At 42.3% G+C, this 26,328-nt stretch overlaps 2 protein-coding genes across 2 annotated transcripts; both read right to left on the bottom strand.

Annotated features, from left to right (window-relative positions):
• Positions 1 to 8,381: 8,381 nt before the first annotated feature.
• Positions 8,382 to 13,233, bottom strand: FUT4 (fucosyltransferase 4). Its single transcript, XM_059466986.1, has one exon. It carries the CDS (start codon positions 13,231 to 13,233, stop codon positions 12,028 to 12,030), a length of 1,206 nt encoding a protein of 401 aa, XP_059322969.1. The 3' UTR covers positions 8,382 to 12,027.
• Positions 13,234 to 21,564: 8,331 nt separating this feature from the next.
• Positions 21,565 to 25,878, bottom strand: C2H11orf97 (chromosome 2 C11orf97 homolog). Its single transcript, XM_059492774.1, has 4 exons — positions 25,779 to 25,878; positions 25,145 to 25,249; positions 23,421 to 23,546; positions 21,565 to 21,696 (listed from the first exon to the last, which is right to left on the bottom strand). The coding sequence occupies exons 1-4, from the start codon at positions 25,861 to 25,863 to the stop codon at positions 21,689 to 21,691; spliced, it is 324 nt and encodes a 107-aa protein (XP_059348757.1). The 5' UTR covers positions 25,864 to 25,878; the 3' UTR covers positions 21,565 to 21,688.
• Positions 25,879 to 26,328: the final 450 nt, after the last annotated feature.

Raw genomic sequence — 26,328 nt, 5'->3', positions numbered from 1 at the left:
ACCAATCCCAAAGTGCCACCACCACCACAGAAGATGGAGGCCAAGAAGAAGAAGAAGAAGGACAGGACACGCCCCAATTCCTCCATCTTACTTCTTTAGACCCCCCTGTACCAAAATCCTAAACCCTGTGTTTTACACTTTAACTAACTTATCCCTTCACCATTCACCCAGTGAATTCTTCCCAGTCCTCATACAGGTCTCATCTCCTGTGTAGGATCAAAATCCTGCCACCAGACACTTCTGGCAACATTCCAGGATTCCCGAGCCCCCCAAGGGTGGTCTCGGCCTCTCTGCACCTCCATCCTGAGGTGCTGAGATCCCACAGTGAAGAATAGAAAAATCTCTTTTGGTCTGGGCTATGGGCTTCTCTGAAACTTTGGAACACATCCCATGAGGTCATGCTCAGTGCAAACAATGGCACACAATGCATTGCTGCTTCCTCCACACCCTGTTCTGTAGTGTGTGAGATTGCAAAGATCAAAGAGATTCAAAACACCAGGGGTATATAAAATATTTCTATTCTAATGCAATGCAAATAGTGCATGTGGATAGAACAGTTTGACCTTATTTCACTTTCTTTTGCTTTCAGAATACACATCACATCAGCATGGTCACTCTGGTTGGTGATGGAGCAGCCCTTTTGTTGTGTCTGCTGTGCTATTTCTATAGGCAAATACCGCACTTACAGGTAGGGTGATGCATCAAGAAAGGCACTGGAGAGATTTCACTGGAGAGATTTCCCTTATGCTTTTGTGGGACTCAGGTTAACACTTTTAACAGAACCAGGTCAAACTTTCAGGGGAGTGCTGACACGAAGGAGACGTTCCCAGCCTCATCATGTTTACAGTGCTTCTTTCAAAGACAATATGCAGATGATGGGGATGGGGATGGGAGTGTGGTTTCTCTGCCTTCTCAGAGCCAAAGTGACAATTTCTACTAGAGCCTCAGCTTAGCAAAGATGAAAGTGACTTATTCCATAGAGGTCACAGATCCAGGCTGCTTTAATACAACAGTCTTCTCACCTTATTGACTGCCATGCACTCCTTTAGTCTATAGCATCAGCTCCTTCATATCACTGTAGTAGCTTTTTTGTTATTAGCCCCCAAAGTACTTTATTGAGGGAGGAAAATACCTCATAATCCTCCTATGAAATAAGGATAATATTATGTGCATTTACAAACAGAGGGGTTCTTTGCCTACTGTAACCAAAGTGAAGGCAAAATGAGAACAAGGAATGGTTTGGGCAAGGTCGTGTCTTACTCTACTGAGGTGTTCCTAGGGTGAAGAATCAGGCTGTACCAAACATGTCAGCACCCCACCACCGTTAATTACTGCCACCCCTGGGCTCAGATAAGAATTGATCATGAGCTACATCTACCTGTTTTGGGCACTGTTTTGTGTGAAGGACAGCTGTAAGCACACATATGGACCTAAGATATTAAGGTGAGTGGAGACTCTTACCTTCCCAACTTACACATTGGGTCACCTACAGAAGGAGGATGTAAATGCTGGGGAATGTATCATCCCAGAGACCAGCACTGCTATCTGCAGGAAAGTCAGGCTAAAATGACTTCCAATGAATTAGGAATATGCAAGGCTTCAGAAAAGGATAAAATCTACTTGTGCCTCCTGGACTACCTCTTACAGAGGACATAGAATCATAAAATATATAGAATATTGTCCTAAGAGCAAAGATCAGGAAAGATTCTGATCACAGGACTTAGGACCCCTCAGATACCTCTCTCTTGTTTTATGTCAGACTTTGTGGAGGCTGAAACAAAGATAAAATTTTGTGACATTTTCACTGAAGCCAGACTTGCCTTTAGCTTAATTATAATGCTGAGTTTTCATCATATAAACTAAGTAACCTGGGATGTGAGTGAAATTACTCTCTTTTAAAACAATGGAGAAGTACCTGTAAAATCAGATGATTGGCAGCCTCTGGTTAAACCAGATGGATGCTAGTTCACAGAAACAAATGGATACCTTCTCTTTGATGCAGAAGCAGCATATCAATATCTAAGACTTCAATGTGCTGCAAACATCATGAGATTGTGAGAACAAAACCAGCATTCCCTTGCAGTGGCATCTTTTTGTTCTCTCACACACTTGTCAGTCACCCAGGCCACATTCCTTCAGTCTTTATGTGTGCACAGGTAAATCTTGACTGCAAGTCCAAGAGAGTACTTCAGTATTCCTGAGAACACCCTGTTGAATGCAGTAGGGATGGACAGGAACAGGAGTCAAAGCAGATGCTTCTAATCTGAACACAGAATCCTACAGATGTACAAATCAGGTTCAATTTCAGTATCAAGTGAAACGCCTGAGTCCTTCTGGGTCGAAACTTTCATGGTACAGCAGTCTGCTTTGCCTGTAGGATCTCTGCTGGTGAAGCATCTTGCAACACACACACACATTGTAAAACAAAACAATTATATCCCTGTTACTCTTTTGTGGTAACCCACAGTTATTGCACTCTTTCATATCACACTTCAAACTGAAGTCTGTAATTAACCCATAAGGAATCCACATATGCATCAGATGACACATCAGAGCTGAAAATAAATAACCACTGGTTAGGATCTCTGGTTTCATCTGAAGAGATGCAAAAACGAGCAAGTGATGAAATCTGTTGCCCACCTCTCACTTGTGTTCTGCCAAACCAATCCTGACTTAATAGATGGGCTCTCATCCAGTCTGTCTTGAAGCTGAAAGGGCCAGATTCAGACTGCTAGGTGGAAGTGACAGTAGACTCACTCTAACACCAGACAACAGGTTCCCAGTCCCTAAGTTGCCTTTTATTTATGTAACTTCAGATAAACCATTTGAAATTACCTCTTGCATTCTTAAGTTTAAACCTGAGTGTTATAAAGTGACAGTTTCATCTGAACTCGTGAAATCTATTCTATTTCTTTGCTCATTTGCACATATTTTTGTGGCAGCATTAAAGCTTCTAGACTGTGCAAGACATGCCATAGCAGCAGGGCATAGTACACCAGTGCAGTAAGTGTACTGTCCCAGCATTATTTAAAACCCAGATTCCAATCTAGAGCAAGAGAGATGGACATGACTAAGAGAAAGTTATCTATTTTTTAAAGTCTTGCTCCAGCTGCTAGCTTCACAGCACACACTGTGGTCTAGACTGATAAGAAGCAGAAATTTGCATAAGAGCTGATGACACTTTATATAACCCAAAACCACTTGTGAAATCCATAGGATACATGGATATGGACAGGACATTACAAGCACCATGTGACTGACCAATATCCCAAGCAACCAGAAATTTTTGGCAGCCTGCACATAATCCAGTAGTTAACATCAGGGAGGAAAAAAAAGCAGTCTACTTTCTCTTTGGCCAGTATAACACTCTGCCTTTTTAAAGTAGCACTTGCAAAATAAATGCAGTTCTTAATGACAAAACACACAGGATGTGGCCTAGATATCAGACTTTCTGAAGTATCCGATGTCTCATAGAAGGCGTACTTAGAGATATTTGGGCTACTTTGTGGGTTTGGCTTGTGGATTGAGGATATGGTGCCAAGATATGATCTGCTGTTCTCTCTTGTTTTTTTGTGCAGAGCCAGCCGAGCCTGCAAGTAACTCTGATCAAGTATTAAGACAATTTACAAGATGCAGGGGCATAGGGAGACATGAGAGGAGCTGAACAGTATGGTCAGGTCTGTCTCTGGATCCCCCAGGCAGATATGAGCATGGGATCTGAGATGCCAGCACTCACACACAGAGCTCACTGTCCCCTCCAAGCCCTACACATCTGCCAGAGGAAAGCAGATGGCCTCAAGGGCAGGTTAAAACAGTCCAGATCCCCTTGCACTTCAGCAGGGTCAAGCAGGTGAACAAGCCATGGCACAAGATGAGGGAGTGCTCTGAGCCCATCAAGGATCAAATCTGAATTTGCAGAGAAACAGCTGTTTGGGCAATTAGAAAGGGACATTTCTCCATTCCGATTTCTACCACTGTCATGGGGAACATTACAGGGAAAATAGAGAGAATTTCTTCAATTTGTCTTTTAGAGACACTTATCTTCTAAAAGTGTTGGAGAATTTTGCTCAGACATGGCTTGAAGGAAAAAAGGCCATGAAAATATACAGCTGATTGAAAAGTAAAAGGCAGCTGTAAACAGCAAAGTTCTCAGGCTTGTTTTTTAATAACAAGTAAATACCTTGTCCTTGGATAGTGATGGGAAAGCAGAGTGACAAACATGGAAGCCTTGAGAACAGTCAATAACAGGATGAGAAAAACAAGTTTTGGTCTCAATAACAAACCACAGGTATGGAAAACAAGAGGAGGGGTTGGTGTGTAATCTGTAGCCAATGATGAGCTCGGGTTTTGCAATATGTATGAAATTAATTAACACGGTTATAAAAATGTGCATGTTAGATCAATAAATTGGAGTTCGATGCTGATCAATCAGGATGGGTCGGCTCCCTTCGTTTCGTCATAAAAGTTTTAACATTCTTTGGGTATAATTAGCTTTAGGTAAAGCAAGAAGATACATTGTTCAGTTCTACATTTCATTTCCTTCTCTGCTCAACTCCAGCCTCACTACCCACAATCCCAAAAGGCCAGCAAAAGAGAAAGCCACATATATACCTTTTGTTCCATGATGCTGCTTTTCTGTTAAGTATCCAAACCCACCAGTCCAGGTTAACCTGCCCAAGCAGCTGAGCTGGCCAGCACTCCTTTGAGAGGGAAATGAGAGCAAGATGTGGAGGTTGATCCATAGCAGAAATGTGACAGGTAGACACATCAACCACCAGAGCAAAAGGAAGAAATTGAGCATTTTAAACTGTAAAAAGTCTATTCAGATGTCTAAATAGCATGGGTAGCTGTCCCACAGCCAGCAGACACTGTCTAAATAGTCTATAGTTCAGCCAGCTGAAAAGGTTGGACAGTTGTGAGAGCTTGTCAAGTTCTAAGACCACTGTTTTTTTTTAAAAAGTTGCCTAAAACCACTTCTGCCCTTGAGGCAATGTTCAGAAAAAGATTTTTCCTACAGTATGTCACAAGCCATTAACCAGTGCAAGGAATGCAGCTTATGACTCTGCCTCACACACCTACAAGAGGAGGAGTGAGATTCATCTTTCTTCTGAAACACTGGAGATGCACCTTTACTTGTTCCTCGGTGCTCTGTTGATGATACTCAACCCAGCTGAAAGGATCTTGCTTCTACGCTCAGGGTAAAATTCCCAGATGTGAAATCCACGAGGAATCCTCCCTTAGCCCCTGTCCGGGTCAGGTCACTGGGGCTGCCAATGAGGCTGCTGCAAACTTTTCAACTAACGTATTTCTTTTACAGCCTTAGTGATGTCCATGCTTTCTTCTTCTGCTCTCTTCTGGCTGCTTACCTGTAAAAAAGCTTATAGGGCATTTCTGGCTTGTTTCTGCAGCTTTTATCCATAGGAATATGTTCAGAGTATGGCAAGGTCCATGCCTGTGACCAAGAGAGTCTCCTTTTGTGTTCTGTTTTGAAGTGCCTTGCATTTCTCAAATGCTTTAGGCAATGGGGTTCAAAGCACTTCAGTATCTTTAAAAAACCCACTACTTTAGTGACATTTCTTTATCTTCCCCATCTCCCACATGGAGTCAAGTCCAGGTCTGCTACTCACTCACACTACCTGCAGTGATGGTGCTTTTGGGCTGCTCCAGAATGCTTCTCTCCTTGACTCTGAGCAGGAGACCAGATTTCATCTCCTCCCTATCAGCAGTCCCATAAAAAATTCTTTACTAAGAACTCAGCAACTCCTGTGGATTCATCCTCACTTTAATAAATACCTCAGTAGTAGCAATAAAAATGACCCAACTGTAAAGACAGCACAGAAAACATTCCTCACCACAGACACCGTAACAGACAGTGTGGTGAACCTGTTTTTTTTATTAAGGATTCTCATTAATATGCTTTTTCAGAGTCTGAACTCGGGACAAACTCTGCTTTAATTTACCTGACAAATTTTTTCACAGCACACTTACTGTCTCTGTTCATAGTCCAACTTTTGATTCTTTGATTCTGAGATAATACATCAATGGGACAATCTGGGGATACAATAATTTTCACCACTAAATAGAAAACTCACAGCATAAAGTCTCAGTCTTAAAACCTGATGAGATGTTTCAGACCAAGCTGGGGTCTCCAACAAGATGCTGCCCTAAAGCATGCTTCTCTGTTTTGTATTCAGCTTGTATTGTTTACTTGATCTTACCCCAGGACTCTTGCAAAATACAAACAAAATTTCCAGCAACCATCCATATATTACTTATCTCCTCTCAGCTCTCCTTCTCTAAAGTAATAAGACATTAAAGAAGACATCCTCAGGTCCGTGCACATTTGAGGAAAACATGTGGATGACAGAGAAGGGAAACCAACAATAAGGCAAACAAATATACACTTGGGACTGGAAAGAGAATAAAAATGTTCAGAGCTCTGCCTTAACTTCAGGAGGCCATTCCTATTCAGTAGTAGATGTAAGCATGAGTACCAGCATGATTTTGAACCTATGTTTTCTGGTTTCAGTTTGGGCTAGAGTCAGCAGTTCCAAGGACACTCTCTGTTTGTTTCCACTTAACAATTTAAAATGTCCACCCATGCTTTCCCACAATTGCATTAGTTTGGTTTTTATTCCAGTATCATTTTTCCATTTTGAATCCAGCTTTGCCTTTAGGACAATTATTTTGCTGTATTTCATGAAGTCATGTTGTGCTTGTTTCCAATATCATGTTTATACTACACAAAGATATTTGGCAGCATTACAAATGCACCAAAATATATTCACAATCTGATAATCTATGCTTTTTATTTGCAATCATCTTTCTGCCTTCTGCTTAAAAGCAAGATGGCCAATTTCCAGTCCTAAGCATTCATGTGATCAGGATCTCAGAGCCAGAGTAGGCCACAGCTTGGGCATTCCTAATGCTCTGTTTTCCTGTTTTATGAGCTTCTCATAATCCAAAATATCTACAGCGCCTTTACATCCATGACAAAATCAAGGATGCAAATGCAGAATTTTCTTCCATAATGTGCATAGCCAACCTATGGGGTGATTAACTTCAAAAGATGGTTTGATAAATAGAGAAAAATTCAAGTTCCAAATTTGGGACTATTTTTCATAGTTTTAAAAAGAATATTATTAAAATATTAAGCATTCCTGAAATAAAGTCCAACCTTAAATCTGTTGCAAAAATTAAACCTATGCAATTATAAGGACCTAAAATCATTGAAGGAATTCAGAAAAGTATGTACTCCTTAGGAGAAAATTTTTCAATTAAAAGAGTGTCCTAGCTTCTCAATGCTTCCTGAGCACATTGAGAACCTTTAGCAGTGAGAAATCCCTGCAGCTCTCAAAGCACTCCTGAAAAACAGGTTTAACTTTTTTAACTCAGATAATTTCAGGGTGAGACTCCCAGGAACAGCTGCCACTGTGTGAAAATTAAGCTTAAGTATTTAACTCAAGATCATTAAAAAAAACCATAAATCTTCAGAATGCAAAGAAGACACAGAAATTCTGGCCTGGGGTATTGTTTTTTAAATGACCACACAGAAGAAAAGACATAATTATGCAAATTGTAAAACTGAATTGGTTAAATAAACCAAGCTGGTTACAGGCAAGTTATTCAAATAATGACTTTTTTTTACTGATTAAAAACAGGCTGTTATACTTGGATCCTGACTTATCCTTAGTTAAACACCACTTAAATCCACATTAAGTCACTCTGTTCTAGTCAACAGATTTTGGATTGCATCAGGTCTGTGCACCCTACAGTGGGTTATTTACTCTCTTAAAACAAACACCATTTAATATGACTGTTGGATAGAGGGATGTGTGAGTTTAATCAGGCATAACTCACTCATTCGCTCACACACTCACCAAACAAGCTTGAACAAATGGTACCTAATATTTGTCAGAAAATATTTGTCAGTTTCCCTAACCCAATATTCAGAGCTAAAATGGAAAATGAGCTATAAAAATGTTCCCCCCCGCAGGCAGGACTAAGCAAGCAGTCAGTTTAAGCTCTACTTAGAAAAGTTAAATGTGAGAATGATACAGGGAAAAGCAAGGTCTGTAGCTATGCCCCCTTCCTGGCTGGGCAGGAATTTCCAGAAATGCTTTCTCAGTACTAAGCTGTACAGAAGATGAGTAAAGAGAGGGGTAAGCCACACTTGTGCAGCAATCAGTGTCAACACAAGCTTAGGGAAAACAGCTTTTGGCTCTTGGTCTTTTGTTGTTCAGTTGAAAACAACCATGAACAACCGTGGAAAAAAAGCTGTAGCTAAAAAGGAAGATAAAACACTACATGCTGAATACCAAAATAAACACAGTCTCAGTCTGAAATTTAAGGGGGGCAAAAAGAATCCAACCACATTCAAATTCTCTGTAGGTCAAGAGAAAGTTAGTTTTTTTATTTTGTTTGAAATTACATTTTTCCCACACCCAACTTCAATAAATGCACCTTTTCATATAGAAAATAACTCAGCACAGCATTTCCTATGAAAATATTTTTCTCCTGGCAGAATCAGGTTTCATGCCTAACCTCACATAGTCTGACTGCACTGAAAACAATCTGCCACTTTTATTTATTAAACCAACATGAAAAGACATTTATTCTCTTTAAAAAGTAGTTTTCTTCAGCTTTCATAACACAGACAACAGAATAAAAAATAGGGTCATTTTGCACTACTTCCTTTAATTTTATTGAGTGTCAATATATATCATTAATATAAAGTTACTTCATTCTGTGAAGATCAAGACACCTTACAGTATAAAATTCCCTGAGATACAATATGTAATTTGAGGGATCACACAAATCTCTATTCCATTTACATCATGACCAAAAAGTAATGGTAATTCTTCTTCTTATAAAACCCAGAAGATAATGATCGATCTTCCTTTCTCTTCCTCCACCCCAATATTTTAAGGCATGGGATAAAAAATTTTCCAAAATGTATTCAAGGAAATTTTTCTACTAAAAATAGAAAATAGATTTCCCCAATTTTTACAACTGGATTGTATACATCATCTGCAATGCCTTGGTACCCAATGTACAAACCAGTTCGTTCATGCAAACCTTATATTTATCATTGAACTAGAGCTCTACAAAGTGCATTACAAAAGCCAGTCCTTTGCCTGTAACAGTACACTCTTAGCTCATGGTGCGGATGACCAAAAACCAGAGATCTATAGAAATTCTGCAATACTGACTTCAGCAGCTATAGGCCCGGACTGAGTTCCCTCCCAAATGGGAAGCCACAAATTTGCAACATCCATGCAAGAATGATGAAATTAGAAAAGGCTTCTCTTCTCCCAATGCAAGTGCTCTGCAATAATTACTACAAATCTGCAGTTTTCACCATACAGTTCTTGAAAAGCCTCAATGTACAATTTACAAATACTGTGCAATTTTGACCACTTTACCCAAACTATGCTTTAATTGCTTTGTAGCTCTTTTCTGAATTTTACAAAAAGATTTCAACTCTTTTTTTTAGAGAGGTTGAGAAGAAAATTAATATTTGCAATCTCTGGAAATTCCCATGCTCCTGCAGCCTGATCTTCTGCACATGGCATTACTAATGATTACACAGTAGAACTGTGTGCCTGGAAGCTTTCACAAACTGCTAAAAAAATTAGGAGGACTGAAAAAAATACACTGGTTTCAGTAGATTGATAAAAAGTATTGCAATCTTAAATATTATTTCTTTACTTTTCAGATTGTGCTTTTGTATACAGTTCTGCAAACTCTGGTAAAAACTGAACAGAAAAAAATAATACTATACATTCAAAGGAAAAGAGGGAGCCCATCATCCTGACATTTGGGTATTACTCTTAATACTATACCTATATTGGAGTTTTAAAAATATCAAACCCAGTATTAGGGGAGCAGTAACTACTGATGAGAAACAGATGACCACGCCATGAAGACCCCTCTTTTACTTTAAACAATCACTTTATACTTCTTGGAGTGAAAGGGCAGCATTAGGAAACATCCCTACGACATCCCACATTGCATAGATTGTTTTCACTCCCTTCCCAGTAAATATTCTACAGCAACTCGGGCACTGACAACAGAAAGGTTCATCAAGTACTTTCAGCCAACCCTCCTTGCACAAAAGCAGAAGGGAATAATTGGAGAAGCCTGCAAGATCTGAACTGGTAAAACTGTGCAAATTATTAATGAACTTCATTATTATTAGGGTTTTTTTTTTCCAATAATCCTTGGCTCCAAGCTTACCTAATCCTGGGGAACATCTAACTACAAATAAATTACAGCAGATTGCCAGTTCATACATCTTAAAAGCATTCATTCAATATCCCAGAGAGCTTAAATCAAATCTAATCCTTTCCTAACCTAAATATGACTCACAAATGCCAGCAAGGTTGCCTGTTCTGATGCCCATCTTTTATTTGCAACTGACTTTCTCCTTTTCCCACCTGTTCTGTGCCCATGATTTTATTCTGAATGAAGTTTCTGAGTAGCTCCATGGATTAAAAAGCATCAGAATTAATATCTTATTCAGGTGGGCAAGTCTCTTGTAGGCTGCCATTTTTTTGCCACCAAACTTCACAGCTGCAGAAGACAGGGAGGCTGAGCTTGGCAAGGATGTGCAATTGTAACTGAAGTCTCTTTCTGGCTTTGGCTGAGCAAGATTACATGTAACCAAAAAGTAACCACACATCCACTGCTAGGATGGTTCCAGCAAAATGTGGGAGTCTAAAAGGGAATGATGACTGTAAATGTTCCTTGACAGGCACTGAGCAAATTGAGTTCTACCTTAAGAACCTATTTATTGATTAAAAAACTGAGCCACAAAAGGACTTCAAAACCAAACGAAAAGAAAATAGTAAATCCTTCCCTTTTCCTATTCTTTCCTCACACAATTTGCATTTTACCAACAATGTAGATCTTATTCTCTACAGCGATTTTCTTTCTGAATTGAAGTGATTTGGGAGTTTTGGGAATTTTTTTTTGGTAATTATGATTTTAAAAACAACAAAACAACATTCTGACTAGTCTGTCCCCCAGCAGAATTTTTTAAAATGCATGCCAAAAATCGAAAGAGTTGCTACACAACAGCACTGTCTGCTGATACTTGAGAAAAAAGATCGCCTTTCTGTATATATATTCAATACAGCAATAAAACCCCTGCAATTCTGAGCCTTTCCCTGCATTTTCCTGTATGGCAATAATTTTGCAGAGAAAAACATGCAGATACCTGTAAACATTTTCTAATTCCTGAATAAAGAGAGGGTGGAAGTGTTCCAACTTTCTTCCCTACAGTCTTTGTTTTCCTGTACTTAAAGTTCCAATCTACTCCCATACAGGATAAACATGCCTATGGTTTCAGCAGGTAGAAGGAGAAATACTTTACATCATCTGAGCTGTCTGTCCACTCAGATTCAGCCCCCCTACACACTTTTTCCTAAACAGAACAATTATTTGGTTCAAAGTATTATTAACTGGCTGCTGCAATTTCAAGCATCGCTAAAAGGTGCTACTGTATCATCAGATTCTTACATTCAACACTTGCGGCTCAGAATTTGTCTGTAAATAGCTTTCACACGCATAAAAAACAGTTTAAAACATTCATTTTTGTCTTAGTATTACAGAAAACCAGCACTGATCATGTGTCTTCTGTGAACAAAGTTTCACAGTCCAGGAAGTTGTCATAGCCACAAAAAGTGGTTTCAGCTGTACAGCTGAGGAATTTGGCATCAGATATTTATGTTGAGCTGTGCAGAAATTTAAAAGTTCTGTAACTGTACAACTTCTGGAAATTTAAATTTGCTCTTTAGGAATCATCTGGTATAATGTCTCCTTGTAATTTTCTCATTAATAAAAATCTTCCTTTTGTAGGCTTTTCACAGCTTGTTTTCCTGTATCTGTACGCTTCTCCAACTGATGTCAGTCTCCTGTGGCTAATGCCGACTACCTGGGCTAATGATTTCTGTGAGAATCATCCTTCCTGACACCTTGACACTTGGCCCCGGCTGTCCAGACAAGTCTCACCCGCCAGGAGCATCAGCTTTCAAACCAGCTGGCCAGATTCTGAACAGTCTTGATTTGATTCCCAGCTGTCCTCACAGCCTCGCAGACCTTGCAGAAATGCTCATCCCAGAACGAGGTGACGTGGACTTCGTACTTCTTCCTCCAGGCAAAGTACCGCCTGTAGTTGGGCTTGTTTTTATCGAGGAATTTCAGGTAGGTGGCAAGGAGCCGCGGGCTGGGGAAGTCGTCAACGTGGATGAAGGAATCGGGAGGGATGAAGCGCTCGTAGTTGGCCCTGCGAGGTCCCAGGACGACGGGCACGGCGCTGGCGGAGAAAGCGTTCCTCCAGAGCTTCTCGGTGATGTAGTCGGTGTGCTGGGAGTTCTCGAAGGCCAGGTAGAACTTGTAGGCTGAGACGGTCTCCACCAGGCCGCCCTCGGCCAGCGCCAGCCCCCGCGCCCCGTACACGTCGATGGGCAGGTGCTCCTTCAGCTGGCGATAGTAGCGCACCCGGGCGTGCTCCTCGTTCCAGTTGCTGATGACCCAGGCCACCAGCCGCGTCTTGCGGGGCAGGACGAAGGGCCGGGGCGCCGGCGGGACGTAGAGGTACCCGTAGGGCACGAACACGTCCGAGTCGCGGCGGTAGGACATGGTCCAGTTGAAGATCCCGGCGAGGCCCCGCAGCCCGGGCGAGTGCGACGGCGACTCGAAGTTCATCCACACCCAGCGCTGGCGCGGGGCCCGCGGCGGGGACCCTCGGGGCAGCCCCTCGGCGCCGTGCCGCGCCAGGTCGCGGTGGTGGAACAGCACCGCCTGCGCCTCGCCCAACCGGCTGCGGTCGGCGCTGAGGCGGCAGCCGCTGATGTTGTAGCGCCGCCGGCAGTCGGGCAGGCGCCGCGGGCGGCCGAAGGGCTCCCACCACAGCAGCACGGTCACCGCCTCGCCCTCCGCCCGGGCCGGCTCGGGCAGCGCCGAGTAGAGGGCGAGCGCGGCGGCGGCGGCGCCCAGCAGCCCGGCCGCCAGCGCGCACCGCCGCCCGCGCAGCCGCCAGCGCCGCCAGCAGCAGCGCCGCAGGGCCGCCTCCATCCCCGCCGCCCGCTGCCACCGCTCTGCCCCCCGCAGGGCACCGGCGCCGGGCAGCGCATCCTGGGGCTGGGGCTGCTGCCGCCGCCGCCGCTCTGCCCCCACCCCAGGCCCCGGTGGCGGGGAGGTGTCGGGGCCGCCGCCCCTCCCGGCCATGCCCGCCCGGCCTCCGCCTCCCGGCCCGGGTGCCGCCCCTCGCCCCTGGTGCCGCCTTGCCCCGCCCGCCGCGGCCCTTCCGCTCCGCCCTCAGAGACAGCGGTGCTCGGGCGCCTGGCGGGGTTTCGCGGCCTCGCCGCCTGCCCCGTGCGGCAGCACCGCCACGGCAGCCGGGGAGCTGCGACCCCGGGCCCTCGGCTGCTCATGCCCGGTTCGGGGCCGCAGAGGGAATCTGTGTCTCCGCACTCAGGAGGGATCCCCGTGAGAGCCCAGGCCCCAGCACGCACGGGAAAAGTTGAAGGGACGCTCACAAGGGGTCTCAGGGTACCCGCACCCTGGCACCGCTGGCGCTTTGTCTCTGCCTTCATCAGGCGCTTTGTCTCTGCCTTCATCAGCAGGGCAAAGGAGAGAAAATACAACGAAAGGCTCTCTGATTGACCTAAGGACAGGGAGAGATCCCTCAGCAGTTAGAGTCACGGGCAAAACAAAACCGATTTGGGGAAATTAATTTCTCGCCAATCAAATCTGACTCGGGTAATGGGAAATGTAACCAAAATTGAAAGACGCCTTCTTCCCACCCCTCCCTTCTTCCTGGGCTCAGTGCTGCTCGCAGTTTCTCTGCCTTCTCTCCAACAGCAGCGCAGGAGGATGTGGAATGGAGGCTGTGGTCAGTTCATCACATGGTGTCTCTGCTGCTCCTTCCTCCTCAGGGGACGGACTCCTCACACCGTTCCCCTGCTCCAGTGTGGGTCCTCCCACGGGAGACAGTCCTTTGAACTTCTCCAACGTGAGTCCTTCTCAGGACCTGCAGTTCTTCATGCACTGCTCCAGTGTGGATCCCTTCCACAGGCTGCTCCAGCGTGACTCCCCAGTGGGGTCACAAGTCCTGCCAGCAAACCAGCCAGCCCAGCATGGGCTCCCTTTCTCCACGGGGCCACAGATCCTGCCAGGAATCTGCTCAGCAGCAGAGCGTTCTATGGGCATCCACCTGTTCTGGCATGAGTTCCTTCATCCAGGAACATCCTGCCTCACCATGGACCACAGGCTGCAGGGGAAATGCTGCTCCAGCCCCTGCAGCACCTCCATCCCTTTCTTCTGCACTGACTTTGGTGCCTGCTCTCACAATTTTCATTCCTCTCTTCTCTGGATGCAATTGCTTCTGTGCAGTACTTTTTTCCTTTCTAGATACATTATCCCAAAGGTGCTATTGCTATCACTGTTGGGGTCAGCCATGGCCAGCAGTGCGTCTGTTTTGGAGCTGGCTGGAATTGGCTCCACTAGACATGGGGGGAAGTTTCTAGCACCTTCTCAGAGAAGTCACCCCTGTCACCCCATCACTAGCAGAACCTTGCCACACAAACCCCATACATGAGCACATGTAGGAGCACAGGCCAGAGGGCCACAGGGGGAGGAGAGCCCTGCCATTCACATCACAAAGGCTGGCACAGGCTCAGGTCCCCCCTGCCCTACTGCCCATGAGAAAGCAGGACTAAAGCAGGACTGCTCTGCTGCTTCCCACATGCATTCTCATTTATTTCTTCCAGTCCACACCTGAAACAGACAGAGGTTTTAAACTCTGGCAAAAGGGTTTTCCCACACCAGCTAACCTATGATTTGCATGCTGTATCCTGTGGCCTGTACTTCAGGGAAATACTTTGGAAGATGAGGGGGATTTTTTTTAAAACAGATGTAATTTAGTGAGTTAAGCTGAGAGCAAGTTTGAATAAGTCACTTATTTAGAAAAAAAAAAAAATAAGAAGTGACAGCTGCCACAATAGCTTTGAACTCCTGTTAAATTCAATCTGTTTCAAGCACCTCTATGAGGACTAACAATTTGGAAAACTAAAGGAAAATAAATTTTAAAAGAGGGTTCTTTTTGCTCCTTTACAGCTTTCTTAGAATCATACATGCTTACTTTAAAATCTCACAGTTATGTAAAAACTACAAAACCTCATGATTACCAGAAAATTACTTTTTCCAGCTCTGCTTCACAAAGTTGCTCTGAAAAACTTCCTCACGTGGGCTCAAAACTTTTTTCCTAAGCAATTTGCTTCAGTGAACTGCGAGGCTGTTGACTCACACAGTTCAGACAGTGTTTGTACAGAACTGAACATGTTTCCAGCTCTGACATTTCACAAGCTCGTATCCAACAGCTGTCGATTCAAGGTCCTCTCATCTGTGTCTATTGAAGGCACCAGAGTTACACCAGGCATAAATTCTCACTGACTGTTTGGATTTCAGATTTTACATAACACAGACGTCGAGGCCCTGTGACTTAACTCTAGTAAGTCAAGAAGTAAGAAAAGTGATTCAGGTCTCATAAAAATAAAGCACAGTTGTGTGTGACGGTTAGAAACTAAGTCATGTACACCCATAAAACTATTGTACATGTACACAGTATGTCCATAGCTCATGCTGCAAGCACTCATAAAATATAAGAAATGCCAACAGCTGTGGTTGGAGTTGGTAGCTGGCTGCCTGCTTCAACATACAGAGTTGGCTGGAAGGGATCTCCAGGGAGCACTAGTCCTCCCTAGTGGATGAGGTGAATCATTGCCGGCACTGGCAGTGTCTGATTGTCTAGATAAATGACAGATTTTAGTCACAAAATGGGAATATGGGAAAGCAACAGTAGAAATCTGCAAAAAAATACAGAAATGCTCTTCCTTCTAAGGAATAGATAGATTCAATCCAGAGCCCACTTGATACAACGAACACTACATAAAATGAACACAATCCCTAGTCTTCATTAATCAAGGATTCAAAATGGTCGAAACCCAGAGCTGTTAGTTATTTTGTTTATTCAGACATTTTTCTGATAATATGAGAAATCTGGGACTTGTGAAAGTGAGTGGGAGAATTCAATTGTCTTCTGGAATTCTGATTCATTCAATAAATTTGATCATATCAACTGCAATTACAGTTCTTATTTTCCTTCAGGAGCTTTCAGCATTGGTACGTGACTTTGGAGGAGTTTTATCTAGTCATGCTTTCATTTCCATTGCTGCTAAGCATTTGCTGCTAAGCATTCCAAATTCAAAGTCTGACTAGTTACATTGATGATGTAAGGCCTAATCCTGCCTGTAATGACATTGATGATGCAAGGCCTAATCCTGCCTATGGTAAATCAACAAAAATGTTGCCATTAATTCAGCATTTATGAAATGTTTCATGACAATGTAACATGGAAATCTCTATAAGCCAAATAGTGACAAATTTGAAAGACAAAAAAACCCCAAAAAAATTCCCTTGTAATGATTCATAGCAAGAGTTGCCTAGTTACTTTTGATTTTTTGCAGTCTTACAGTGAAACTTCACTGTGACTTTCATCTGCACTTCAGTGGCATCCATATTGATTGTTATACCGAGACAAATCTGTTGAATTATTTAACATGAAATCAAAACATGGTTTTCTGTATTCCTCAACACAACATCAGCTAAAGCTGTAGATCTCTCTGCATCTTAAAAAAAAGCTATTGCTGAAATCCACAGTGAGTTGTAGTTGTATATACAACACAGATATTCAGAACTATAATCATATTTGGTTTATTATGGCAAATAAGAATCTAATCATTTCAAGATGAGAGGACAGTAGCCTAAATCATTTCTATGAGTAATATTGTCACCTTAAATTAATTTTCCTGTTACACCTGCTGCTGTGGAAGCTACATATATGTTTACATTTACATGTTGTAAGTAGTCCACTAGTTAAAAAATCTTTATGGAATTTATATCTAGAGCAAGATGAAATGTATATTTGAGATATATTTTAGAATTTTTACAAATCACAGGTCTGACTGTTTTGTTGCTGCTGTCTTCAAACCCTCCCAGTATAGGAAACAGCAGAAATACATTTTAATTGGGTATTCATCATAGTCACTGCTGAAAGCAATGATAATTGTGCCCTTCATCTAGAAGTCCAGCAGATTCCTAGAAATCTTGGTGTGGTAAATTTAAGACCCAGATGGGATGTGTTGCTGTAGAGTGAGCGATGTAGGGAGTGACAGTGATGACCCAGCTGACAGTGATGCAGGTCCTCACTGTCAGGACCAAGGCTGGAAGTCAGGTGTCCTCAGATCTGTGTGTAGGTCAGATGTTTCTCTCCCCTTCTTAGTGTCTCATTTCTTACCTAGAGAAATAAATACCAGCCTGGCAGTAACCCATGTCAGCTTCAGTTTGCCTCATTTCTGCCATCATACACAGCACATCCATGACACAATCACTTCAGCTACTTTGTGCTGGCAGGGTTTTGTCAAGCAGTTTTGTTCGCTCTGACTTGGGAAAAACTCCGTGGACATCACTGAGAAATACAACATGATGAAGGCTGAGTAGTGTTGCCAGATGCCTGAAGACCTCCCACAGGGAACACATCTGGTTTTGTGTGCTTTGGAGATAAACCAGTCCAGGAGATAGCTCCATGGACTGAGGACCACCCAGACTTCTTGGCACTGTATATGCAGCTTGGGAGTGCTTTAACTGCTCCATGGAAATCACAGCAAGTTCTCATGTTGCTGATAGCCAGGAATTTAAAATAATATAATGTGTGTTAGTAATGAAGCTGTTGCAAAATAAAAAATATTTTGCCTATTTGAAGGTTGAATAGATGCCATCACTAACAGCAGTAAATATTTCTGCCTGGAACTTCCCAACTGGCTTCCTCCTCTACACTGACTCACTCTGTTTTGTCACACTTCAGAAATATTTAAGTCTGGAAAAGTGTTTGAAGCTATGTGTCAACTGTTTTACAAAGGCAGTTTAAAAGGTACTGTAAGACATGGTTGTGTTTTCAGCCAGAGCTATCAACCCAGACATTCTGTCAGGAGGGGAAACCTTGTGAAGTTTTTCATCATAAGAAAATGAGATCAACTTCAAAGCATAGGAGGAAGGATGCTGTCTGGTACCAAAATGACACTAAGAGTGATGTTGCAGTCTCTTCATAAATAGTCCCCATGGTTTCAATGCAAGTTTTTCCAAGAACCTAAATTCTCTATGAAAAGGTGTGATAAAAGTTTTGTTCTGTATAAATGATACACTTTGTATTTCAGCATGAAGTCTAAATGTCTGTTATTTGATTTCCTTCTGTTTCATATGTAGAATTATGATCTTTCTGCTTGGAAATTTAAAATTTGGAAATATTATGAGAAGATCCAGTTGAAAGCTGATGCCTGAACAGTTTCTGGACAGACAAACTCATGTTTCTGCATATGCAACAAAGGCAGTGTTAACATATTCTGCCTGGCTACAGTTTCACTTGTGACTGTGAGCAATGCTGGATTAAAACCATGAGAAGCTAATATTTCCAGGTCAAGGCACAGGCATGAAAAAATGTACTGTGCACACTGTGAATGAAAGATCCTGTCCAGGACACGCTTCAGTTTTCCGTTGAAGCGCACAGCTTTGTTGTTCACCAGTGTAGACTACAGCAGAAATCAGAGCAGAAAAATTTTCCTAGTAATCCCACACGATCCTCAAACACTTTGACACATGTGTGGGTACCAGCAAGCCAGAATTTGACTTTGTGGATAATTGTAAGCAGTTATCAATAATTTCAATCTTCCTTGGGTTTTTTCAGCACTGACCTTCACCTTGTGCAACCATAGTGGCAAGAGTGATGTGCAACCAGCACTGATGTTCTCATTTTACCCAGTGAGCATCTCCCAGGACAGAGAGCAAGGATTTGTGACAAAACTTCTCTTTGGACATCTTTGAACATCAGGGGTTGAGGTCATATCTCAGTCCTGGAGACAAAACTACCCTAATTTGAAGCAAATCTTCTAAACCACACATAATCTAGTTATGGGGCTCTCAATACCAACTGCTTTAATAACTTGACCCTCTCCTGTTGTGCTTCATTACTTAATAATGTAGATGTAGCCTTGGAAAAATACAAGTGTTTAATCACTGGTACTAATACAGGCAATAATGTAATGATATAAGCAACGATAACAATTGTCTTTCAAAACAGTAGTGTTGAGTTTGGCAATGAAATAATAAAATAAAAAAAGAGAAAAGGAGAGCCAAACTGTTAGACAGTAAAAAGTCACTATGATAAAATGTGAGCGCTGTTAATTTTAATTACCCAACACCCTATTTAATAAAATATTATAAATATCACAGTAATATTAATAGCATTATTATTATGCAAGATTATATTTTAACAAATTGCTTTGTTTTATTCAAATAAAAGAGGAGACACATAAAAAGGTCACAAACATGAATATATCAGACTAGGTAAGAATTACCACAGCCTCATAAGTGAGGTAACATATTCAATAGAAAAGATCTAACGGGGATTTCTCTATGGTAGAAGGTCACACAAAAAGGCAGAGGGAGAAGATGAGCACCAAATGCTGCACCAAAACTGAGTTAGTGCAGGAATCCAGGATAGAGCCAGGAAGTCTTCTCATTTGGAAAATTTTAAAACAAGATTATGAAACAGAATGGGAAAGCAAGGAGAGGAAAGTAGGGTAAAATGAAACAAAGCAGAAGCAAGGTGCAACAAGCCTAACCGAAGTCTCTGTCCAAAAATCCAGTGCTTTTCAAACATTATTATGTGATTCATGATCAAATTTGCATCTAGAAAGAAAGAACAGTATTTTCAAAAGGAGCTACCCCTCTAGTGTCTCAGGTACAATATTCAGTACAACAACCTTTTTCATTTAGAAGTCAAATGGAAACACTGAGAAGACTTGGCTTGAAACCTGCTGAGCGGCTGTTTTGGTTTTGGTTTTTCTCTTTTTTTCTTTCTCACTGATACAAAAATAAAATCAAATTTCTAATGTCAGAGCAGAGATCCAGAAAATCAAAGGGCAAACATCTGATTTAATTCACAGATAATTCTAGAAAAAACCCAAAGGAAATCAAATTCCAGTTTCACAAAATTGTCACTGAGGCTTCCTTTTTAAAAATATTCAGTGTGTTATAGATACTTCCAGAGGAACTGAGAGGCCCAGAAACAAATCTCATCTCCACCTCTTAGGCAAGGTTTTGGTACCAGGGGCTGACTACAGGAGTGACTTCTGTGAGGAATTTTAGAAGTTTCCCCTGTGTCCAACAGAGGCAGTACCAGCTGGCTCCAAGACAGACCTGCTGCTAACCAGGGCTGAGCCAATGAGCAATGGTGATAATGCCTCTGGGATAACAAAATACAGAAGGAAAAAGGTACTGCACCAAAGCAATTGCAGCCAGAGAAGAAAGGAGTAAGAATGTGTGAGAAGAACAGCCCTGTAGACCCCCAGGTCAGTGGAGAAGGAAGGGCAGGAGGAGCTCCAGGAGCAGCCATGGTGAGTCAGCTGTGCCCCTGTAGCACACAGAGGTCCATGGTGAAACTGCCTCTGGAGGACTCCATATCTTTTCTGGTTTTATACAGTATGAAGGATCTAGATTTGTTTCGTAAGTGGCATAATAATACAAGGCAAACTATTATTCGTTTGGTGTTACCTCACTGTAATAATGGTTTAAGAGTGAGAGGTTAGTTATTTCAGGTTCCATGCTGTCTCTGTGCTTCTTTGATACTATGATAGCTCTTACATGGAGAGAGGCTTATTTATGTTAAACTTTCATGAAATCAGGCTAGATACTGAATCACAAACTCTTGCCTTCTTGTCATTGTAGAGACAGAAAGAAATGACACACCAAGCAATGTATCAAAGGCTTTTTTTTTTATTGCTGCCTGTTCTCCTTTTTTTACAGTTTTACAGACCTCATGTGTGACTCCAATTGGTTAGTAGCTTTCTTGCCAATTACTCTGTTGGTTAGTAAAAGGAATTTTTCTTGTCTATCGAATCTTTCTATTCCTAAATTGTTTACATATTTTCTTCACTGATTCTCAGGGGATAGATTTAATGTTTATGCAGGTGCTAGTTGTTTTTCACCCGGGAATAGATTGTTATGTTAACAAACTGTTCACACCAGGATTGTTTTCACATGGGAACTTGCAAAGTGCTAGCTTCACTTAGAAAAAATTACAGATTAGCCACTGATCTAACAGAGCAGGCCTGATTTTTTGAGGCCTTTCTTTTATAATTTTTCTGCCTTACTGCAACACCTTTCGAAATGCTCAGTTTAATGGATGAATTCAGCCTAAAGCATTATGAGGCACTTCATCAGTTATATTAAAACCATCTGCTGGAACTTAAAATCACTTTGCAAAAGAGAAAACTATGAAAACGTGTTTTCACAGTTGCACGTTTTTCAGCAAGAACATCTTGTAATCTTTGAATTGTGATGTTTTCATCACTGGTAGAAATACAGTTCAGATTTGACTACTTACAACATCAGATTAAAAAGTAGTATGAGGATGTGAATAAAACAACAAAAAGGAAATACCTCCATATTCAAGTAGAACTTTATTAAAAATCTGATAAACAAACATCTACATTTCCAAAGGAAGCTAGTTATGCTGATGTTTGATTTGACACATCAAAGCAGCCTCAGGTCTTCAAAGCACTGACATTCAGCAATCTGTAAAAAAGACAATTTCTGCTCTAAGGATGGATGAGACACCACATAGTGAGCCCTCCAAACCACTGGTCACTTTTAGGGAAAGGCAGAAAAAGGAAGAAGGAAAATACATTTACTTATGTAAATTCAGCAATATGAATATTTTTTTCTCTCTTCTATTTATATCTTCTGCATATTTTCCTTTCATTTTTTACAGTTTCTATCTCTGTGTTCCTGAACTGTATTCTCTTTTCTGTTTCCTTCAGGAATTTCTAACCTTCTGTATATCTCCTCTTTCATTTCTCTTATCAGTGATTCTTCCTTTTCCTTCACTGGTTCCTCTCCTCTGGCACTAAACACAGCAGGCTCATCTTCTCTCATGATCTCTTCCCTTTTGTCCATTTCTATAGCCTGTACCCACTCCATCTCCCCACCAGTCTCTCCTTTCTTCCCCAGATCCTTACACAGAAAAAAATGCATGAATGGAGATGGTTTGGTGAACACAGGAGCTGAAGCCAGATTGCTCCCAGATTTTTCCCATTGTGTATCTTTTCTGCCACCTCTTCTCTCATGAGGCCTGCCTGCCCACTGCAAAACAGGCAGCATAGCTAGTGAGGAGCGCACCACTTGTCCCCAGCAGCAGTCCCTGGGAATGAAATCTCATTCAAATTCCCAAAGGAAATTCACAGATTTTCAGCACCTACATCAATCTCGATGAACTGCTTTGTTTTAAAGCTCTTCTTTCTTCAGGGTTCTGAGCAGGAAATGGAGAAGATCGTGATCTTTGAAAACTGTTTGCCTTGATTAGAAGCCTGCGGTACATGAGCTTTAAAATTATGCTAACATCTCAAAACTCTGAGTCATTCTGTAGTTGTTAGGTCTGTTCTATAATTAAAGTGCTCCTACAAGTAAGAAACTCTAAAGTAAAGGCAGTGTGGCAGAAGGCTGTACTGGTTAAACACTTCTCACACCAGTAATAGCTTAATCCATGCTGCTCTTGTAACTAAGATGCCACTATCTCCTGATCCCACAAGATCAAGATAGGAAGAAAGAGGTGCTAGTCATGTATTTTTAAACCTGTATTTTTAAACCACTATCCCCCAAGAATAGTGGGAATGAGCTTCATGTAGAGGCAAAATATGCTGAGTTCATATATTCTGCAATCTCATGGCACTACAAATATTCCTCTTAAAAAGCAAAATATCTCTGTTTTCTTAGAGTTTAAAGAGAGTTAGGTTAGGAGAGAATGTGAGCAGACACTAAGCTAAAAGCTATAAAGAACAGGTGTGCTCCACAAAAGCCACACTCTACAGATTGTAAAGAGAGAAACACATTTCCCAGAGCACCAGCTGACCATTGCAGGCAAATACTAAAATGCCTGAAAGAATACCTGGATCGAGCTCTTTTCAGGAAGTGTGCTGGAGGAGTGCTTTTCCAAATAATTGAATTTCTTAGGGCTGTATGCTAAGAACAATAAGGTTCATAATGAACATGAAACCAACACTCACCATCTATCAGTAGAACCCAAGAGATTATTCCACGAATAGATGTGGAACCTTTAAAAAATGTTTCAGAATATGAAATGAGGGGACTCAACACAGCAGCCCTGAACTGATTTCTTCTGCAAAGATTTCAAAGTCTGTTGCCTACTTACTAAAAGAAGAGATGGGTTAGCTCTGCAGAAAGATGCCCTGCAACATAAAAATGAGGTGTTATAGTGAAAGTTTCTTATTATTGACTCTTACTTTTCATTCTTGCATGTCTTGAGTAGAATTGAGGCTGTAAAAGTAAATCACTGTTGTTCTGTGACACTGGTTTCAGGCTTTTAATGGAGAAATTGTTCTTCACATTCCAAACTCCTTCCAGAGCCACTGTTAACAATTTGGCAAAATATTAGCTTTATAACTGATTACTTCAGCTTGTTCTAAAATTAATATGAAACTACACAATAATATTCTTCCACTGTTAATGAAAACAGATTGACATCTTCAGAGAGAAGTTCAGATTGCTAAAGGCACGCAACGCTCTCTACTGTTTATAGAAGCTCTTAGGACTACTCAGGCACCCAACTGAAGCAGTATATAGCTTCAGTTAATTATTCAGTTTATTATTGTCTATAATAAACAAGAAACAGCAGTAATACTGATGCAGGCAGCATCCTTTTTTGGTCATAATGGAATACCAAATACTCTCATAAAAATAGAGAAAACAACATACCCTCCCCAAAAAACCCAACTCAAACAAAAAACTAAGCAAACAAATAAAAAACCAAAGTCATCACCATCAGAACAAAATTAAAAGCTAATTTATTTTAAAGATTACAATTTACTAGCCATCTAATTTCTTTTAAACAATACACTTTAGCAGTCTAAACTGTATAAATCAGTAACCATCCAACCTGACAACTGTTGTCTATCAGAGCCCAGGCCACTTAGTAAGCATCTCTAATTGTCCAAACAGCTGAAAAAATGAATTCAGTATTCACTGAATAATCTGTACACCAGCATCTGTATTTACCATATTCATCATTCATCATTGTTATGCTATGCCTATAACATTATGCTGTACATACCATTTCTGTACTGAGCTTGCTGTAGATCCATATTATACAGTCCTGTAACAAATATTTATGTAGTGTTTCTCTATTATCTTTGTACTTTAAGCCTTTGTAACATACAATTCTTTGGGACACTCCTCAAAAGTCATGAGAGCATATAAAGTAACATCCATTTATTTAGCCAGACTGAAATACTCCAGACAATTTTGATCCATTGGCAGATGAATGCAGAAAAAATAGTTGTGATCAGCTCTCAGTAACATTAGGCACATGAGCAGACTGAGCAGACCAGTGTTAATATCTGCTAAAAGAACACTTTTAGAGCAGGACACATGCAATGACAGGTGTCTAGGACAAGTCAAAAGAATATCCAAAGTGCCTTTTTTCCTCTGCTTACTACACACAGAGGCTACCCAAGTCAGTCATTTGCAGGTGTGTGCTATAATTCCCTACAGAGCCTAGTCACAGTAATAAGAATTGCAGGCTCAAATGGTCTTTACATCTGCTAGGTACTGATTATATTACCTAATTTAGGTACATTTTTGTCTGTGAATCCAACTGTTTTAAATTCATTTTGAATGAGTTTAGAAATGGGTCTCAATCCTACACAAGTGTACTAATAAGCAAATGTACTACAGCATTTCTTTCAAAGAGAAAGGTAACAAAACCTCCCTACTGCTTGGCAATTGTTTCTGGTTTATTAAACTGATATATCATATGGAATTATCTGTGTTCTTCTGGTCTCCTAATTTCTCACCAAAAAAAGCAAAACCAGAGAGAAAAAAGTAATAAAGACTATATGCAATTCTGCTGTTTCTAAATGTTCTGCATGATATTACATAAATGTTCTCTAATTTTGCCACAATCAGTTGTTCTGACAAACACTTGCCATTTGCTGGTAAGGAGGATTACCTGCAGATGGATGATTAACATTGCATTCTTCTTCCTGTAAATGAAAGTGCTCCTCCAGTATTTCTTTAACTCTCCTAGGTGGCTCAACATATACACATTTCTGTCCTGTTAGTAAAATATATTACAAAACAGCCAGTTATTATAAATCCCCTGAATGCTGATGTACTTTGCTGAATGCAACTGTCAAGCTATGCTACCCTGCATCCGTCTTCAATACACAGTGAACCAAATAATTTACAAATATATGATGGTGTTCAGCCAGGCCCTACTCCCCAGGACAGGAGGATGGTAAGGACAGGACCCTGGTGTGTCCACCCAGATGGGGCGTGCTGGTAGCCAAGGCCAGCCCAGGGCCACTGGGGAGCCGGCCACTGTGCCTTCCCCATGACAGACATCCCAGGGCAGGGCCGAAGATGGAGAGGCATCTGAGAAGATGTCCTCGCTGCAGGAAGTCTCCAGGGAGCTGGAGAGGGATGCGGACGCCCCACGGCACCAGGGCCAGCACCCGCCGCGGTGCTGGGGGACATCAGTGAGGGGGACATCAGTGGGGAACGGCTGGGCTCCCGAGGGGACAGCGCGGGCTGGGCCCAGGCTGGGGCAGGGCTGGCCGGGGACCGGGGACGGCCGTGCTCACGGGGCTGCTCGCCGCGGACATCGCTGCCCGGCTCCCCGGCCGCCGCCGCCGCCGCCGCGGGTGTGTGCCCGTCCGCCGCCCTCATGGCTGCCGCTGCCGCTGCCGCTACCGGGCGGTTGGGCCGGGCTGCGGCGCGGGCGTTGCCAGGCTGCCCGGCAGGCGGGGCCGCCGCGGCGCTGCCGCTCCCGGGGCACCGGGGCGGCCCCGAGGCGGGCTGGGGCAGCCGGCAGCCCCGGGACAGCGGGCCCGGGCACGGGGTGCGGGACAGCTCCGGGTGCCAGCACCAGCTGCCCCTCTGTGTCACTCGGCATGGCCGCGGGAGCGGGACACGCACGTCACGAACTCTGTGGGCTGTCACCCAGGGCCTGCCCTACGGAAGGGTGCCGGGCTGAGGTGAAGAACGACAGAGTTCAGTTTAAGTGATGTTTATCTACTGATACTCAAAAGTACTAGTTTGGTCATAAAATGAAGCATCTTCAGACGCTGCATATTGGACTGAAGTGGCTTGTAACCCACGTCTCTATTATTCCTTGATGCATCTCAAGGTATA

Source organism: Ammospiza nelsoni, chromosome 2 (genome assembly GCF_027579445.1).
Source record: "Ammospiza nelsoni isolate bAmmNel1 chromosome 2, bAmmNel1.pri, whole genome shotgun sequence".
In the NCBI taxonomy this organism is placed as follows: domain Eukaryota; kingdom Metazoa; phylum Chordata; class Aves; order Passeriformes; family Passerellidae; genus Ammospiza; species Ammospiza nelsoni.
The sequence above is the reverse complement of the archived record's forward strand: the minus strand, read 5'-3'. Positions and strand labels throughout refer to the sequence as shown.